Source organism: Jaculus jaculus, chromosome 2 (assembly GCF_020740685.1).
Source record: "Jaculus jaculus isolate mJacJac1 chromosome 2, mJacJac1.mat.Y.cur, whole genome shotgun sequence".
Taxonomy (NCBI): Eukaryota; Metazoa; Chordata; class Mammalia; order Rodentia; family Dipodidae; genus Jaculus; species Jaculus jaculus.
In genome coordinates this window covers 111,023,296-111,041,451 of record NC_059103.1, presented here as the reverse complement: position 1 = coordinate 111,041,451, position 18,156 = coordinate 111,023,296, and the positions used below count along the sequence as shown (strand labels likewise).

Here is an 18,156-nt window from a genome sequence, read left to right as displayed (position 1 = left end):
GCCCACACTCTCCCTGTCTCTCTTTCTTTCTCTCTTTCTCTCTCTCAAATAAATAAATAAGAATACATTTTTTAATAAAAGCAACATGTTTAGTTATACATGCTATTAGTCTTGTGATTTGCTCACTGGAAATTGACCATAATATTTTAACAGTAGGTTGTGGGAAGAGCACCACTTACTTAAACTGAAAAGAGAGGTTCTTGTTTAGCTAGTCTCAGAAGTTACTCTTTTACCTTAAACTTCTTGGTGTATTTAAACATTCTTCAGGATAAATCAAACCAGTCTGTATTTAAAACACCTGAAAGTTTTATTTCAGGCATCCAAATGATTAAATCCTAACTTCCTTATTGCTAAAAAATATTGTATTTCCATTAATTATAAAATGTTCTATTAATGACAGCATTTAAAAGAAAAAGATGACCTTAGATTAAGTATATTTGGTTCATTGAGATGTATCCCAACTTATTGAATGTTTACATGTGAAAAGTATGGTTAGAGAGAAAAATGGAAATTTGTGTCATGATTTAATCATACCCAAGTATTCCTTCTGTATTTTCACAAACTGAATATCATAGGCTGAAGTTTTCATAAACTGAAAATTTCATATTCTGAATAATTTATTGAACCAATAAAAGGCCTCAATAAAATTTTAAGTTATGTGTACTTTATTAAGAAACATCTTTTGGAATTCAGATTTGATTTTGTTTCATGTATAATGCATTTGTGGTAATTCTTCATTAGCAAAAGTGAATCTTTTGTATTCCCTAAAATCCTTTCTTCTGTAACCCTACATTTTCTGATTCTTCATTCACTTGCATAGAAGACTTTTTTTGTTTTTTCGAGGTAGGGTTTCACTCTAGCCCAGGCTGAGCTGGGGAATTCACTATGTAGTCTCAGGATGTCCTCGAACTCATGGTGATCATCCTAATCTCTGCCTCTTAAGTGCTGAGATTAAAGGTGTGCGCTACCAAGCCTGGCTCATAGAAGACATTTTTGGGTTACTTTATAGTTTGGGTGAATTGAGTAAATGTGGATAGAACTCTTATGCATTGAGGTGGCTTTTGGCTTTGAACTTTACAGCAGGGCATTATTGAGTGTCCAAATAAATTAGATGAATATAGCAGTTTTTAGAATAAACTGGCTCATCCTGTAAATAAACTTTGGTAGACTTTGTAGATTAAGAGGGCAAAGTACATTTACCGTTATAAAATTGTTAAGCGTCAAGGCCTAGAATAAAGGAAACAAAGAGTTATAATTTAGAATTTTAAGGTATTTCTGTTACAATTTTATATTAGCTTAGTAAATAGAAATATGCTATTTAGGGGCTGGAGAGATGGCTTCGCAGTTAAGCATTTGCCTGTGAAGCCTAAGGACCCCGGTTCGAGGCTCCATTCCCCAGGGTCCACGTTAGTCAGATGCACAAGGGGGTGCATGCATCTGGAGTTCATTTGCAGTGGCTAGAGGCACTGGTGCGCCCATTCTCTCTCTCTCTCTCTCTGTCTCTCTCTCTCTGTCTGTCACTCTCAAATAAATAAATAAAAATAAAACAAAAAAATTGTAAAAAAAATATGCTTTTTCGGATTGTTAGCATATCCGAAATCCTATCCATTAACATTTCTGTCACTGATAGCTTATTTGTTTCACTTGGCATGCCTTTTGTCAGACCTCCATTTAGGAACATTTAGTCCTTCTGGCGTGGAGGAGGGGCTCCACACACAGCAGAGCCTTCTTGTGAAGATTATTAAACCTGTGTTCACTGTGTTGGAAAAATACTCTTATTTTGGGATGACTTCTTCATTAAAAATATAATTTTAGTAGTTGAAAATTTATAATTAATTTATTTTAGCATATATAACTTTGTAGCTGAATTAAACTCACAAATATCATGAATTCAATAAATATAAAAACCAAAGTTTCAGTACACTTTTATACTATGTCCATAACCTTCAAGCCAGTCCAAAGACTTGTAGAGGAAATTACATTTCTTTATTTCTTTTTTTTTCCTTTTGGTTTTTCAAGGTGGGGGGTCTCACTCTGGTCCAGGCTGACCTGGAATTAACTATGTAGTCTCAGAGTGGCCTCGAACTCACAGCGATCCTCCTACCTCTGCCTCCATGGTGCTGGGATTAAAGTCATGCGCCACCATTGCTGGCTAAATTTTCTTTCTTTCTTTCTTTCTTTCTTTCTTTCTTTCTTTCTTTCTTTCTTTCTTTCTTTCCTTCCTTCCTTCCTTCCTTCCTTCCTTCCTTCCTTCCTTCCTTCCTTCCTTCCTTCTTTCTTTCTTTCTTTCTTTCCTTTGTTTTGGTTCTTTGAGGTAGGGTTTCACTCTAGTCCAGGCTGACCTGGAACTCACTCTGTATTATTCTCAGGGTGGCCTCGAACTCACGGCGATCCTCCTACCTGTCTCCCAAGTGCTGGGATTAAAGGTGTGCGCCACCACGCCTGGCTTTAAATTACATTTCTTTAAGGACTGTTTCACACTATAAGTAAAAATGTCTATGTAACAGTTTAGAGGTGAGATGGACTTTATAGAGTTCTATTTTCACTGTTATGTAAGAAAACAAGTAAGGCTCAAAAGCGTTGTGCTTACTCCACGGTATTGAAGAGCAGGCCTGAGCTCCCATCTCCAGACTGTCTGAATTAGATTAAGAGCTTTCTCCTGAGCTATGTCCATACCACAAGTCAGAGTATTTCAGGTCTTAGCCATTTCAGTGTTCAAGGGAATATGAGATTTGTGTATTGTTTAATTCAGGCAAAATATCAATAGCTATCTGTAAAAGAGAATGCTAATACTTGGTACAGAATTCTCCAATTAAAAATAGCAAGGATTCTCAAATTTTTATATTTATTTAAATATATTTTAAAGGAAGTTTTAAATATAATTACCTGATTTGGGTCATAAGGAAAAGGAACAGGAATTGGGATCTAGAAAAGGGGATGAAAATAAGAAAAGGTGAATTGTGAATGAAGCAAGTCATGAGCATTTCCTTTTGGCTTTATTAATTTACTTATCCTTCCTACGGTTTTCCATCCATGCAGTGTGTGCTAAGCAGTTTGCACATGTCTAGGACCAGCGATAGCAGCACACAAGACACTGCCCTTCAAAGCTTTGGATTATGTACACAGTTTTCTTTTAGAAGCTTGTGTCTTGGGTGTTCGTTCATGCTAGCACATCAAGTTTTCTTCAGTTTTACCCTTGGCCTGCCTATAAATACAATTCTGCCACCTAGTGGTAGGAAAAGCTTGTATTCCAGATAGGAGGGTTTCATCTTTACTGCCACATAGATTGATAGAATTGTAAATATACCGTGTTAATGGGCCATGAATGGTAAATAATAGTGAATTTTATCATTGTGTTGAAGTACCTATTGATAAGACTTTTCTCCTTTAATTTGTTTATATCCTGAGTTATATAACTTGGGTCTTTTAACATTGAACTATTCAGGGAATAGTTCTTATTGAACACACACACACACACACACACACGATGTTAATTGAGACTCCTGAATTCTAATAATCCAAAACTTTAGGTTTTTGCATCAATTTAAACAAATGTTAATTTCAGGGATAAGGGAAAAAATGTACCTTGCTTCAACTAAAACCAAAATACACATCAATTAGTTGTAAATGCAAACACTTAGCAGTTAAGTGGCTATGACTGGATATGTGAAAACATTGAAAGGAAAGAAAATGTTGCACTGAGGACAACTTTGGTGGCAAATTTCCAAAGCATACTTACATTTAAGATATATAAGGAGACATGTTCTTTTACATTTAGATATGTTATGAAAGCCATGTTTGTATTTTAAGAACATTTAGGAGATCAGACAAACATTTAAGAGGTGCAATTTTAGGATGTGAGTGAGCTTAGCAAAGCATTTTTCTTTAAGTTCTGTCCAAATTTAACATCATCTCAACCTATGTGGCAGCTTCATTGTATTAGGCATTCTTTCCCCAGATTGCCAAGTGCTTTTCAGGTTCATGCCCATGAACTTACTGTCCTCTGCCCAGAATGCCCTACTCCTCCCACTTCATGATCTGACTTCATTGGGAAGTCTTTCTTTTTTTCTAGGGTTTTTTTTTTTTTTTTTTTTTTTTTTCCGAGGTAGGGTCTCACTCTGGTCCAAGCTGACCTGGAATTAACTCTGTCATCTCAGGGTGGCCTTGAACTCATGGCAATCCTCCTACCTCTGCCTCCCGAGTGCTGGGACTAAAGGCATGCGCCACCACGCCCGGCTGGGAAGTCTTTCACTTACAGCCTAGCTTAACTTTGCATTTCATCTAGGAACACTTACTAAAATACACTTTCTTTTTTTAAATTTTTTTTTTGTTTTTCTTATTTATTTATTTGAGAGTGACAGAGAAAGAGGTAGAGAGAAAGAGAGAGAGAATGGGTGCACCAGGGCTTCCAGCCACTGCAAACAAATTCCAGATGTGTGCGACCCCTTTTGCATTTAGCTAACGTGGGTCCTGGGGAATCAAGCCTCGAACCAGGGTCCTTGGGCTTCACAGGCAAGAGCTTAACCACTAAGCCATCTCTCCTGTCCCCCAAATACACTTTCATTTAAGAATCTCTGTTCTTAACTAAATCATGAGCACATATCTTCTGTATTTTAATCAACTCACCATTAGCCCTATTAGGTAGTAGACACTAGGTAAATATTAGCCGAATGAATGCTGTCTTTGCCTACAAAAAATGTTATAATACTGAAACAGCTATTAAAATTCCAAATGGACAGATTGAAAGTAGTCAGTAAGAATTTTTTTTTTTTTTGATTTTGAGAACAAGTTAGCGAAATCTGGGAAAACTATCTATCTATCTATCTATCTACCTACCTATCATCTATCAATCATCTATCTATCATCTACCTACCTACATACTTTGAGACAGAGTCTAGTCTAGACAACTCTAGTTGTAGGCTGACCTAGAACTCTGTAGCCCAGACTGGCCTCAAACTCGTGGCCGTCCCCCCTCAGCTTCCTAAGTGCTAGAATTTTAGGCATGATGTACCACACCTAGTTTAGAGAAAAATCATGTAAGATGACTTAGTAAGAACAAGAGTGGTTGTCATAGAGATTAGTGTCTCAATTTGCCATAAGAACCTGTCCCTCCCCACCATAAGCTATGCAGGGAGAGGAATGTGAATAGATGGCAACTTCCTTTTTAAAGCCTTGTATTCTCAGGTCAAAATTTGGAGAGATTTGATTACTATCACCCGACTAATACATTTGAGATCCCCCAATCCCTGCTTACCGGAGGCAGCTGTGGAATCTGGGGAAATGGAAACTGAGAAAAAAATGGTAGTATTTGTGGTGGGTAAAAGTTAAATCTCTGTGAAAAGAAACATTGCGTCAGTTGTTGCAGACTACTGCAGATGTTTAAATGCTGAATGTGTCATTTGAAAATACAACTAGAATCTTACCTGTTCACTGGAGCTTCCTCCAGATTGACCAAACTTGTAAAATAGGAAAAGCAACAGGGTGAAGCAGCCTGTGGCAATCCGTTACCAATATACTAGCCACTAAAGCCCAGCTTATTCTAAGTGAGAACAGGTAACAAGCCTCTGCTGAGCATGACCTGTCTGTGATGTAGCTCACCTCTGAAACAAAAAAGTTTCATGACTACTAGGAAAAAGTTGAATTAATTTATTTGGTGATTTAGAGCAAGTACTGTTGACCTTTTAATTTATACTCAATTTATATTGTATTATATTTTAATTTATATTTCTTAAGACTGATTATGTGTTTGTTGCATGATTTAAAAACCTTGGAAACAATAGTGGTATTGACTAGCTTTCAGTATGTACAAGTTCAAAGTGAAGAGAGTATGAAAGTGTAAACTAATTTCATAATCACCAAACACAATATTTGAAAGATCTCAACTCCTTTGAAAGCTCCTTTGTTACGTGTGCAGGGGAGTCTCTTGCTTAACTGATGACCCCATCTATTCTAACTATGATAAATATAGGCTGGCCTTATGGTTTTCATTAATAGAGCTATGGAAGACATGACTGTAATCAATACATCGTGAAAGTCTCTGCAGGGAAAGTTGATGTGTTTCATATGTTCTAGGATGCATCATTATCTCATGGATCACCAAAAAAGAAAAAATGATTCCATTAAATGGACACTATCTTATCATGGTTGTTAAGACATACCTCAATATAAATGCACATGTTAAAATTAATGAAATTTATACATTTTCAGAAGCATAGTATTTTTAGAGACTTAAAAGTAAGTAGTACAAATCATTTAGCCATAGGTTTGGTCCCCAGCACCACAAAAAAAACACTTGTTAACTGCTAGAAAGGATTATGGTGTTAAAATTACAAATTTGTTATTCAGGTGTACTGCATATGAATACAAGTTTTTCATTCAAATTTGGCTTTCAAAAATGGGACTGTAAAGACAATACATATGAAATCTTTTTAGAATTTGTCAATACACTAGACCATATATTTCAGGTATTTTTTTACGTTCATAACAGTGTAGCCAGTGTAAGTGATCTTAATTATTCCTTTCTATAAAATAAAATCTAGGGCTGGGAAGATGGCACAGCAGTTAAAGGCACTTGCTTATAAAATCAAGTGTAAAGGAAATAATTTTGGTATCAGAGAATCTTTGCAGACAGTCTTTTTTTTAAAAAACCTAAGATGGTTAAGGGCAAGTGTCCTGTATAAGACTTTCAATTCTACTTCTTAGTTTAGACCTATGTCTCTATATAATCCTTATTTATATTGTGAACCTTGCTAGGAGCTTCCTGTTTCAGATAGGATTTAAAAGCGCCTTATAGCCTTTGTAAGGAAAGTCATTTCAACATTACTCTGACATTGTCCTTCTAACTCACTTAACAAACAAAGAAAGCATGGATTCGTTCCTTTCCCACAAGCTGGGCTTTGGGAAAGGCCCAGATTTGGACTCAGAAAGAGATGGCTGATTCTACAACGCTTAAACTCCACTTAGCTCTTCTGTGAACTGCAAAGATACAGGAGATGCTTTCTAGCCAGAACTATGAAGAGTTCCCCAATGGCCGCTGAGAGGCGTTACTCACAGGAATGGGCAAAGCACCGGCGGTGCTCAACAGGCCTACCAGGAGGAAAATCTTCATTCTGGAGGAAGAGCCTGGAATTGAAGGGTGAGGTTATCACTTCTAATTTTCTTCTAAGTATTAGATTGGTGAAGAACGGTGTTGAAATAGTGGTCAGGCTAAACCTTGCCTTTGGATTCAGTTTTGAACACAGGCATATACTTGTAAAAAATATCAAATACCTTTAGAGTAGCCACAGTGTTTGGCCCATGACGTCATCCACTACCTCTTATTCCTGCTATACCTTACAGTTCAGCCTATACCTGTTTGGCCTCTGCAGGTATGAGTTTGTGATCTCTACATACCAATCTTGCATCTTTAATGTTGTATTATGCCTACTATTGGGAACTGATCATCATTGTTTAGAAGGAGAGACAATTCTTAAGTAATGTGCAGACAGATCCATCTGGAGCTTGTATGAGACTCACTAGTCCTCTGTGTGGCCTGGATGATGATAACAATTACAGTTTCTTAGAAAGGAAATTGTCTGAGAGACATTTGTGGGAGAAGATGAGTTGATAAAGGATAAACACAGCGTGGTGCATTCAGTAGAGCAACTCAGCCTGGTCTTTCATTTGTAAAATTACACTTGTAAATTAATTTAACCCCATGAATTTTAAACCAAATCACAGTACTTAGAACTTTGATTGTACCAGAAAACCAACTTCATCATATTTTTATTAAGACCCATCTTCAACATTTGGGGTCAGTTATATCTATCTTATATAAAACCATCCTTTGAGTGTGTATACCTAAGCTCAATTCTGGTTATTCTTAGCGCTGTATGACTTTACTTGAAAGAGACTACTTATCTCCCTTTCTGTTTCATGTTTTCTTTTTCCTTTGTATTTTTCTTTTAAATTTTAAATTGGAAGTTATTTCTTCCCTTGATAAGTAGAAACCATGAAATTATCCAAGAATATCTAACATACTGTTATCTAGTGCAAAAGAGTCAGCTTAAATTATATCTCCTAAATTACCTTTGCTTCAAATGGCCCTCGCAGCACCAAATCCTGGAAGCAGTGTGAATTGGAGTGCTTACGCCTGTCTGGTATTTAAGCTCTATTACTAATACCTTTATGGTTATGGGCAACATGAGTCACAGAATCCGAAGCTAAAATGACGAATGGCTTCAGACTAGGAGCTCCAGTAGAGATAGGATTAAAGGCTGATTACTGAGAAAACAACCTCATCTCCTTGAGTAAAGATCAGAGTAGTTCCTTACTGCAGCCAACCAATAATTAAAATTTGTAACCACCAAGGATATTAAAGTGCTTCTATGGTCTGTCATCCAGGTATACACATGGGAGTCTTATAACTAAAAGAAAAAATTAGGATGTGAAAGTTTCTATTTTTAGTACTTTCATTTCAAAATAATTTTTTAAGTTAAAACCTTTTGTAAAAAAAAAATATCCTTAATATTAAAATAACTTTTCCTTCCAAAATACTTAAAACATCTATCTGAAGGAAAAAGAAAATTTAGATGTAATTAATATCTTGAAGTAAATTATAAAGCTTGCTTTATTATTATAAAGCTTGGTTTCTAAAATTCAGTTTCTAAAATTTTATTTCTAATTAGCTAACACCTTTCTAGTTACACATAAAAATTATTCTGGGGCTGGAGAGATGGCTTAGTGGTTAAGGCACTTGCCTGCAAAGCCAAAGGAACTAGGTTCAATTTCCCAGGTCCCATGTAAGCCAGATGCACAAGGTGGCACATGCATCTGGAGTTCATTTGCAGTGGCTGGAGGCCCTGGTGTGCCCATTCCCTCTATATATACTCTCTGTATATATATATCTGCTTTTATCCCTTGAATAAATAAATACAAATAAAATATTTTTTTAAATATTTTTAAAATTTAAGATAATTTCTAAAATAAATTCCTTAGCTTATAAAAATTGATTTTGATTAATTAAGTTGAACTAAATCATTTACAAAGGATATGGGGTCATGTTCTACTTAAGAACAAATGACTTAATTGGGCTCAGAAAAGAGATAGGAACAGCTGACAATAACTGTATTGGTTTTTTCCATTTCAGATAGGAAAATATATGCAAAGCAACCCTACATTCCTTCAAATACTATAAGGGCAATAGTATGGTCATTAATGACTTCCTTCATGAGGGCAAGAAAGGGTTAATGTAGGTAGTTCAGGAATGCATATGTTCCCTTGTAGAGGCTCAGAAGTTCAGCACAGGAGTTTGAAGGAGAAGGCACCTGCTCCTGGGAACTGTAGTATCAAAGACAAGACAGGATACACTGGGAGCAACTGAGCAGCTACAGGAAAGTTTAAGTAAACACCTGCCACTTTTATCACAGTGACCACCAAAAAGAGTTCAAATAGGAACACAAATTTTCTTTAGCACTTTAAAAATCATTGTACTGCATGTGCACTAGTATATGTGGTCGCTGTGTGTGCACTTCATGTGATGTGTACACACGTATGTGCCCATGTGGTACCTCAAGCACCCACCTGTTGAGTCCAGAGGAGAACGCTGGATGACCCACTCCATCACTCATGCACCTGTGTTTCCTTGAGATGGAGTCTCTTGCTGATTTCAGATCTTGCCATTTTTTTTCACAAGCTCCAGCACTTCTTCAGTCCCTGCTTCCCTGCCCCACTGTGTATGTGGTTGCTGGGGGAGTCAAACTCAAGCGGTCTCAGGTTCCCTCATGCCCTCATGCTCGGACAGGAAGCATTCTTAACCACTCAGACATCTCTTAAGCTCTCTGAGACACTATTTGGGCGCTCAGTATATGGGAATAATGCTTATTTCTCACTGCATTGGCCACTGTGACATTCCATAGCTCTTGCCTACCTGTTTCACCTTTACATTATCTTTATTTAAAGATATTAAATGTGTAGAAAGTTTGCAGTGTCTTGTCCCCTGACCTGGACACATGCACAATTGCACAAAAACGCCAGAATTGGTTGGATGAAACAATGTACAAACGTCCACATCTTAAACTGAATTTGTCTAAAAAGGACTTACGGACCTGAATTCATTCCCTCCACACCCCACAATTTAAGGTTATATAATGACAAAAGACATTTATGAGCAAGTACTAATTTCAAATCAAGAATTTGTTTACTATAGAAGACATTGTTTTCTCCAATCATACTCATTGCTTTTTTGAGTAATGAAGTCTGGGAATCCAACTGTACTTTGATACCAGGTGTGAGCCCTGTGTTGGTCCTTTACATTTCGTTGTTTAAATAAACCACTAGAAATAAACTTGAATAGGCATTTGGAATTTTATGGACTTTTTATTAGGATTTTAAGATATTGGAAGTGATACACATTAACCACAAAAGAGCAACATTCCATTATTTTGAAGTGCACATGTTTAGTGGACAATATGAACACATTTTTTTTCAAGTTTTATAATTAGCAGTTATCATTTAAGTATATGTAGAGAGTAAAATAACTATGAGTAAAACTCCTGTTCATAAATAGGAGCTTTTGTATATACTAACTATACTTAATTTTACAGTTCTATTTCCTATGTTAATGGTAAATGCCTGGTACATATATACTATTATTGAGTGATTGCTCACTGTTTTCTCCTACATGCTTACTTTTCTAACTATAAATCTACCAACATTAGAGCTGCATGTATTTCAGAAGTGGTTAAAGCAGAGGAGGATGCTGGAAAGTTTTTCTTTCAAATCTTAATTCAAAACAGGAGGTTTTCATCTATGTCTTCTGTAAAAACAAAAACAAACAAAAATCACTTTTAGAAAGTCACCTGAGGAGTAGCGTCACCATCAGGGTTAGGGAAAGCATCTGAAAAAGGCAGAACCATGTTGACCCTCAACCCTGGGAAGACAACAGCATCACCCTTGAACTTTTGAAAATGTCTTTTCTTGGACTTCATCCTGAGTTTCTGGAATCAGACCTCCCAGGGCTGGTATATGGGCACAAAGATCTACAAGTAGTTCGGATGCAATTGAGAACTACTGGTGGAGGAAGAGCAGGCTAAATGGGAGGCCCAGCCCAAGAACTGCCAAGTATAAAGGGCTGCTAAGATATAATAGGTGCAGGCATAAGTACAGTGCCAGTCCAGTTAAGCTTCTAGGTGAGTAACCTACAGAAGAAGGGGTTGCCACACAGGCTGAAGAAGCCAACATGCCCTGGAAGAGATAGACCACCACATCCCAGCATGGTCCACCCAGGTCTACTGGGATGTGTTTCCACAATAGCAGTTAAATAAATACAGCAAATTCATTCAAAGCATAGTCAATTACTACCCTGTCTGGGGTAACAGATTATTTACCTATTCAGTCTTATCCATTGTGCCCCTGAAGTGAAAAGATTATAGAATTCTATATATTTCTTTTGAACACTGGCTTCATTATAACAAGGGGATACTAATTTTGTTACTATATGTATATCCATACACACACACATATATACATATACATATATATGTATATATATGTATATATATGTGTGTGTGTGTGTGTATGTATATATATATGTATATATGTGTGTGTATATATTGTTATATATATATACACACACACACACACATATAGGTTTTTCAAGGTAGGGTCTCACTCCCGCTCAGGCTGACCTGAAATTCACTATGTAGTCTCAGGGTGGCCTTGAACTCACGGTGATCCTCCTACCTCTGCCTCATGAGTGCTGGGATTAAAGGCATGCACCACCATGACTGGCTAAATTTATATTTTTATTGAAAGAATTATTTATCTGTGTGTATGTACCATGGTGCATGTGTGGTGGTCAGAGATGTCAGTGTGTCTGTGTCTTTTACCTTCCTTGACAAAAGGTCTCTTGTTGTGAACATTTATACTTTCACGTGGGTGCTTAAGAATTGAACTCAGGCTGGCAGACTTTACAAACAAGCACCTTTAGCCACTGAGCAAACTCCCTTGCTTCCTCTAAATGTATATTTTTAAATATGCTTTTTTTTTTCTTTCTATTGTTCAGATGAAAGAGGACATTTCTTTTGACTTTAAGACTAATTACTTGTGCTCAAGCTCTCTTCTGACTTGCCTAGGATTCTTCATTTTCTTCTTTGTTATCCTTATGTTCTCTGTTTTTTTAAATTTTTTTATGTATTTGTATGTGTATGATATGTGTGAATGCCACAGTGAGTGTGTAGAGTTAGAGGACAGCCTTGTGGTATTTTTTCTCTTCTTCCACCTTCTTTTGAGACAGGGTCTCTCTTGCCCCTCTTGCTTCCAGACTTTCTTGGCTCTACCTCCCATTCTCATTCCTATTGGCATGCTTGCACCATGTTGCGTCTGGCTTCCTGTGGGTTTTGGTGAGGCTTGAACTCAGGTTAGCAGGCTTTCAAGGAAATAACTTTGACTGCTGAACCATTTGCCCAGTCCAAGTTTTACTTTAAAAACTTAATTAATTTTTTTTACTGGGTCATTTTCCTTAGCATTTAAATACTTTGTATAACTAGCCTGTAGAACTGTGTCTGCACTATGTAGACTATCAGTAAAGTCAATGTAAGTGAATGAATGAGTGCTCAAGGCTCTTACTCTAAAAACCACTCCTTCAACTCTGTACTCCCCCTTCAGCTCAATTCTGCATCACATTACCTTGTCCCCTTCCTTTTCAATCCATTAGCATGTCTTAGAATTCTGTTTTTACTATTCCACCGAAACTGTCCTTGCTAAGGTCACTGGACATCCCTATTTCTACCTGCAAGGGATCTTTTCAGTCTTTGATGTTCCTTGTGTTGGGCAGTCTCTTCATCTGCTCTGAGCACCGTCTTTGACATGACTCTTGCCTGCTTCCTTCATTTTAGAAGTTGCTGCTCATTCTCCTTGCTGGACTCCTTGTCCTCCTATGTCATTATCTAGACGCTGTGGGTCCTTAGAGTTCAACTCTGGATCTTTTCCCTCAACGTAACAAGTTTTCTTTGGACTAACTCCCTTCCTTGGTGCTAATTACTATCTGTATGCTTTCAGTCCTCAAATCTCTCTCTGTCCACAGGGGATCAAACCTGGGGTCATTCACATGTGAGGTAGGAGCTATGCAGCTGAGCTACATGCCCTGTTCTCCTGATACACATATACCACTTTCAAAACTGCCTTTGAAGTGCAGCCTCATGGATTCAGCTATGAGTTGTATTTTGTCTCCTGAGTACTTCAAAATGCAACATGTCTAAATAGAATTTGGACACTGCTCCAAATTGGATTCCATTCTTGTTTTCTATCTCAGTAGAAAGTGCCTGACAGGAAGCCAGGAATGGAGTCATTGTATTTCTCTTTAGAAATTACAACTATCTGCTCCTTACCCCCACATGTTTTCTACCAACCATTGCTTTTGTATTCCTATATGCTGCACATCTTGAGAATGTTTATATTTTAATGTGCATCTTGAATATATCCTCTGTTTACCTGCCAGTCCCTTCCCTGAGTTAGGTCAGTATCACTGCCTGCTGGGATTTATCACAACATCCTCTCGACTGTCCTTTGGCCTCTCTGCAATGTAACCACAAGACATTTTCTTAACTACAGACCCAGGAGAATCATTTTCATTTGGTGATTCCACAGCACTTAGGATAGTGTCTTTGATTGACACAGGAGGCCATGCATGACCAGACGTGTTTACTCTATTGGTCTGACTTCGTTACTAAAAAAGAGTAACACGGATAGACATCAATACATGGTGTGCTATGAGTGCAAATAAACAAAGACCCCTCCACTACTTATCTGAACCCCATTTAAAGGTAAAGACGAAGAGACTGACTGAGGATGAATGATGTGCCCTGATGCACACAGGAAGTTAATGAGAGAGCTTAGACATTTGAACATATCTAGGTCAGACTGCATGCAGTTAAGTTCCAGAAAACACTGGCTAAAAATTTATCTCCTATTGTAGAGTTTTTGGTCTTAACAGGGAAGGGAGGGTATATTTATAAAGAGATTTAATTTTCCCCTAGCTGTATCCCAAAGTGATAACTTGTTTACTTAGTCTGAGTATTTAATATCTACTATATGGGCTAGTAGCAATAATTCTTTCCCATCTTCAAAATAACATAATGACCGCCAAACCACAGTGCACAAACAAGATCATTAGTAGCTCTGCAAGTCGCTGGACTCTAAGCTCTTCCTGCTTCTCCCAGACAGCTGCCCAGCACAGAGCCAGGCAAGCTGATGTGCATAAGAACTGCCAGAAATTTGCAAAAGAAACAGTGATGCATAACTGTCTTACTTGAGAAAATGGCCTTTGTTGAAGTTTTCCTTTTAATCAGGCCTTTAAAGTCACTTGTCCTATAACAGGACATATATAAAAATGTTCCACCCCAGCTAAATTTTTCATGTAGATAATGGTGGGGTGCAGCTCGATGTGGGTTTGCCTTGCTTTTGTCTTTTTAATAGGAGAATTGAAAAGGAGAGTTGTAAGCATTTGTATGGATATATTTGAATTTGCCTAAATGCTTTGCTTGGAGAAGACATGTGAGGCAGGAAATTGATATTTTTGTGTTAGGGTCTTAATAAGCTTCTTAATTTTGTATCAGGTCAAGTAGGCCCCTGTTTCCATGATGGTTGCCAATGGTCTCTCACTTCCTGTGGTTGACTACATTGTGACCAATAGAATATGCCAGTCTGGTATGAACTTCAGCCTGAGGTCACCCTGTGTGGTGGTTTGATTCAGGTGTCCCCCATAAACTTAGGTGTTCTGAATACTAGCTCCCCAGCTGATGGATATTTGGGAATTAATGCCTCCTGGAGGGAGTGTATTGTTGGGGGCGGGCTTATGGGCTTTAAAGCCAGTTTCCCCTTGCCAGTGTTTGGCACACCCTCCTGTTGCTGTGGTCCACCTTATGTTGGCCAGGGGGTGATGTCCACCTCTGCCCATGCCATCGTTTTCCCCTGCCATGTGGAGCTTCCCCTCGAGCCTGTAAGCCAAAATAAATCTCTTTTTCCCAGAAGCTGCTTTTGGTTGGGTGATTTCTACCAGCAATGCGAACCGGACTGCAACACCCTTGGAAAAATAAGATCCCATGCTGTAGGTAGCACTATGGAGAAGCCCGCATGGTGAAGTACTGAAGCCACCCGTGTATCGCCATGTTTGTGATCTCAGAAGCAAACCCTTCTGGTTTAGATGAGCCATTACATGCTATAGCCTGACCACATCCTGCAAAGTCCTGAGCTGGACATTCCAGGTAAGCTACACCTGGACTCTGTGCTCTTGCAAACTGAAAAGGATGTTAAATTGCTAATTTGGGGATCATAGCAGACGTGCTGAATGTAAAGTGCTTACAAAGTGCATTGTTCTTACAGATACGTTCACTTCACAGAATATTTTTGTAGGGTAAAGGGATTAACCCTTTCTGCTGACCTATTTATTAAGAAATAACTAAGTCCTCAATCTCTCAGTGCTTTTTCTCCAAGCCATTAGACATTGTATGCAAAGAAGTTTTAAGGTGAAAGTCATACAGATTGCCTATTTTGGGGAAATTCTGACTGTTGGTGGTATTACTTCTCTCACCACTTAGCTACATAGTCACTATCTGTATGTTGCAAATACAATCAGAAAACCCTTGTTTGTGTGTGTGTGCACATGTGTGTGTTTGTATGAAGTTGCACACATATGTGCAGGCACATAAGCACATGTGTGTACACTCATGTTTAGACCAGAAGATAACTTCAGGGGTCATATCCCTTAGGTACCACCCACATTTTTTTTTTTGGACACAGGTTCTCTCATTGACCTGGAACTTGTCAATTAGGCTACACTTGCTTAGTCAGCAAGCCCTCCAGGTCTACTTGTCTCTACTTTGCAGTACTGAAATTACAAGTGTGTGCTACGACACCCGGCTGTACCCCTCCCCGCCCCCCGCCGGGAACTAAAGTCAGGTCTTCATGCTTTCATGGCAAGCACTTTACTGACTGAACCATTTCTCCAGCCTACATCTGTTTTTTTTTTTTTTAACATTCACACTTGATTTACATTCTATGCAGTTTTAGAGCATATTTATACTTGATTACTTGATTATTAAAAGCATATTTGCTTGAGCTAGAGACATTGCTCAGTGGTTAAGGTGCTTGTCTATGAAGCCTGAGGACCCAAGTTAGACTCTTCAGATCCCACATAAGCCAGATGCACAAGGTGACAGAAGAGCGCACGGTGGCACATGCGTCTGGAGTTCGATTACAGTGGGTGGAGGCCCTGGCACGCCAATCCTTTCTCTCTCTCTTTTATTAAAAAAAGGCCAATCTGTTTGGCTTGCTACAAAAAAAGTTATTTGCTTATAAAAGTCAATTCTAACTTAGGAGAAGAATAGGAAATGAAAACTATAACCCAGCATAGCAAGGTACAAATTTAAATGCAACAGTAAAGAAAGAATTGTTTGCTTCTTCTTAATCCCACTCACTGAAGATGCTATGTCATTAAAGTGGTAATATCTATGCACAGGTTGTGATGTAAAAATCCAGTGTTAGCTGATTGGTAAATCCTAAAATGCTCTCTAATACCTCCCACTGTAACAAGCAGGCTTGTTTTATTCTTCACATGTGATTTCTTTTTTAAGTTTGACAGAGCTTCAGGTTGAGGAAGGATGTAAAATAAGGAAGCATGTAAGGCCTTTTTGGCACACATCTCTGGCTCCATGTTGCTTTCTTAGGTTTAACTAACTGCTGAGTCCTCAACAGTAATACTTACTCTTGCTCTGCCTGGCAGGGTCAAAAGCAGAGTGTCGTAATGACCTTGCCGTGGCAGCCTGAACATGAGGCAGTCCTCGCTGGGCACTGCCATCTCGCTGCCTCTCAGCGTCTAGGAGAACCCTCAGCAGGATCTTGCTCTTAGGCTCTCGGAGCTCAGGGTTTATCTGAGGAAGAAGACCCCCCCCCCCACCTTCAGCTGATGATCAGTTTACCTTCTTTAATTCCAAAGCAGTGGCCCCACTCCTTCAAGGTGATGTGCTTATCCTTGTTGGGGTCACACTCCTCAAAGAAGCGGGTTATGCAGTGTTCCATGGGCACCAGGGAAGCTCGTAGTGGAGCCAGCTCAGAATGGGTCAGGATTCTGCAATGAGACAAGGAACAGTCTGTTAGCGAGTGGACTTACGTAGATGAAGATGAAATCTTAGGATCACCATGAATATTTTCCTCCCACAGAGTTGCTGTGTATGCCAAGTACATAGATAGTGCATGGGTGAAAAGCTGCAGTGAGGCAAACAACTTGTGGTTGCAAGGTTTCTCTGTGTGGAACTGTTGCCCACCTTCCAGTCCCAGTCTCTAGACGTACACCCAGAAATCATGTTTGTGCAGACTAGTTCTTACCCACTGGTCACGCTTGATTGTTCCAGATGTAAACACTTGACCCAATCTGGGCCAGTTAGTCTTGGGAGTTTAGCATTAATAATGAGGAAGTTAAAAGTGTCTCTTTGTTAAGCATAGAGGCTTAATATGTTAATTCGATATGAAATCTCGGGAGCTGCAGTATAGCTATATTTGCTTATTCTCTATGCTTTTTTTTTTTTTGTTGTTGTTAAATTCCTAACCGTGCTTGTTTCAGCATTTTGAAATGAAACTGGGCAATTTCCCAGTTTTTTTTTTTTTTTTTTTTTAAATTTCTGTGTTACCAGATCACAACCTAGTGATGAAAAGGTAAAACGTTTTTACCTGTCTGCAGGATGTTGGTCAAGTTCATTAAATTGCCAATGCACAGGATACACATACATGTGGTAGTTTTTCTTAAAGTCCCTTAAGAGAAGTTCAATGGGATGGTCTCCGGCCAAGAGTCGCTTTTCGTCCAGGTAAATTTTCTTTACCTGGGATTCATAAGGGAGAGATTGTCAGAGGGTCAGTCAAGTATACTCGACTCACCACATGTTCAAACCTTCCAATAACATGACAGGACAACATGCTCAGGACATCAGCCCACCTCAAGCCAAATGCCTGATGATCAGTACCATAACCTTTTTTTTTTAAATTCTATGCAGAAAAAAAGCTGATATAATAAACATGTGGCTTTCAAAACAATTTGTCAGTTTTGATTTTTTCCTCTAAGGAAGTGAGTGTTCACCACATTCCTTAAAACTAGAGAAACGTTTTTTTTTTTTTTTTGTGAGAGAG

The 18,156-nt window shown here is 38.4% G+C and overlaps 1 protein-coding gene across 1 annotated transcript in view; it reads right to left on the bottom strand.

Annotated features, from left to right (window-relative positions):
- Window positions 1–10,336: 10,336 nt before the first annotated feature.
- Sparcl1 (SPARC like 1) overlaps window positions 10,337–18,156 on the bottom strand; it is a 42,338-nt gene continuing 34,518 nt past the window's right edge. The window contains exons 9-11 of the mRNA XM_004661605.2: window positions 17,704–17,852; window positions 16,956–17,104; window positions 10,337–10,795 (exon numbers count right to left, since the gene is read on the bottom strand). Of these exons, the coding sequence (XP_004661662.2) occupies window positions 10,767–10,795; window positions 16,956–17,104; window positions 17,704–17,852 (327 nt within the window). The 3' untranslated portion in view covers window positions 10,337–10,766. The remainder of the gene's footprint in view (window positions 10,796–16,955; window positions 17,105–17,703; window positions 17,853–18,156) is intronic.